The sequence below is a fragment of the Monodelphis domestica genome, chromosome 2, assembly GCF_027887165.1.
Source record: "Monodelphis domestica isolate mMonDom1 chromosome 2, mMonDom1.pri, whole genome shotgun sequence".
NCBI classification, from domain to species: Eukaryota; Metazoa; Chordata; class Mammalia; order Didelphimorphia; family Didelphidae; genus Monodelphis; species Monodelphis domestica.
Genome location: NC_077228.1, coordinates 536,859,043 through 536,860,767, shown reverse-complemented (window position 1 = coordinate 536,860,767; position 1,725 = coordinate 536,859,043). Strand labels below are relative to the sequence as shown.

Genomic DNA, 1,725 nt, shown 5'->3' with positions numbered 1-1,725 from the left:
CTGAAAGATAATCTGCACAATTTGCATTTCAGCAAATAGTAAGTAGTACCATCACAGCTGGGAACTTGTCCCCTTTCGTGATACCTGCAGAGTGAAGTTGAGTGTGTCCAAACTGAAAACTAGAAGCCAGAAATCTTGGAAGAAAATAGGATGAGTGGCATGTAACAGCTTCATCCCCATCAGGGATAGGAATATTTAGTCCTGAGATGGGGGACAAGGTAGGACCAAGATGAATACTAAATAATAATCCATACGGGCTACTTTTAAATGGGACTATATTCATTATTGATCTGGAGTTTGAAGCAAACCCAGAAGCATTACTTGCCAAGACTCCCATTTTACAAATGAAAAAACTGAAACTCAGAAAGGGAAATGACTTGGCCAAGACCTCAGAGTTACTAAGTCCAGCAAGGATGCTAGATGTACCAGAGAATATATGTCTGATCGTGCTAGCTGGGGAAACTATAATGGGGACTTTGATCAATGTGTTCATTGGCCTGGTGAACTGCATAGACTGGGTGAAAAGTAGGACGATATCTTTGGTGGATTTCATCTTCTTGAGTCTGGCCTTCTCTCGAATCTGTCTGCTGTTGATTATGCTAGCCAGTGGGATGCTGGGGCTACTTTACAGGGACATATATGAAACCAGGGAAACCTTGCTAATCCTCAGTCATCTGTGGATCATAGCCAGCTACTCCAATATCTCCTTTGTCACCTGCCTCAGCGTTTTCTACTTCCTGAAGATTGCCCACTTCTCCCATCCCCTCTTCTTCTGGCTCAAGTGGAGAATGAACAAAGTGGTTCTCATGATCTTGCTGGGGTCTTTGCTAATGTTCTTGTTTATGAGTCTTCTCCTGAGAAAGGAGTTCACAGATAAGTTCATTAAGAGCACAGAAAGAAAAGAGGAGAAAAACCACACTGAGTTTTTCCAGATGAGGAAGACCCACTTCAAGGTTATGCATAATCTATTCTATCTCGGGCCTCTCATCCTCTTGAGTATTTCTCTGATATCCTGTGTGCTGCTGGTCTTGTCCCTGTGGAGACATACCTGGCAGATGCATCTCAATGCCACTGGCTCCAGGGATCCCAGCACAGAGGCACATAGAAGAGTCATTATATGGATGCTCTCCTTCCTCTTTCTCCTCATTCTCTACTACGTGGGTGTTTTCACAAGTATCTCAGCCTCTTCTATGCTGGAGAAAAGGATGGTAGAAGTGCTGGGAGTTGTCATAGCAGGTGTCTATCCCTCAGGCCATTCTTTCATCCTGATTCTGGGAAACAGCAAGCTAAGGCAGTCATTCCTATGGGTGTGGCGGCAAGCCCTGCTCCGCCTCAGAGGAGGAAAACCTTAGCTTGAATAGTTTAGGGAAACTTGGAACCTTCTAGGGACCAACAAGTAAACATGGAAGATTTTTCCTTTCTCAGTTTCCCCATTCAGGCCAGGGGATACATCACTGACTGGCAGGAATTCTCTAATAGTGAGTTGATTCTGGGCACCCTGTGACTCTCTGGACAAGATTTAATGTGCTTGTTGTTACCAAATCAGAACTATGGAACAGAGATGGACTTTGGGAACATCACAGGAACAGAGCAGTAAGGGATCTCAGAGGTCATTTAGGCCAACCCCCTCATTTTACAGTTGAGGAAAATGAGATCCAGAGAACCTCAGCATCAGATCTAACACCAGAAGAGGCCTCACAAATCACAGGATCAAAAGATGAGTGA

General features: G+C 44.3%; 1 protein-coding gene across 1 annotated transcript; it reads left to right on the top strand.

The window, feature by feature from the left end:
• The first annotated feature begins 413 nt into the window (after window positions 1-413).
• Window positions 414-1,352, top strand: LOC107651144 (taste receptor type 2 member 7-like). The gene has a single exon (XM_056814785.1). The coding sequence runs from the start codon at window positions 414-416 to the stop codon at window positions 1,350-1,352; it is 939 nt and encodes a 312-aa protein (XP_056670763.1).
• Window positions 1,353-1,725: the final 373 nt, after the last annotated feature.

Coding starts and splice junctions, on each gene's coding strand:
- LOC107651144 (XM_056814785.1), top strand. CDS start 414: ATGCTAGATGTACCAGAGAATATATGTCTGATCGTGCTAGCTGGGGAA.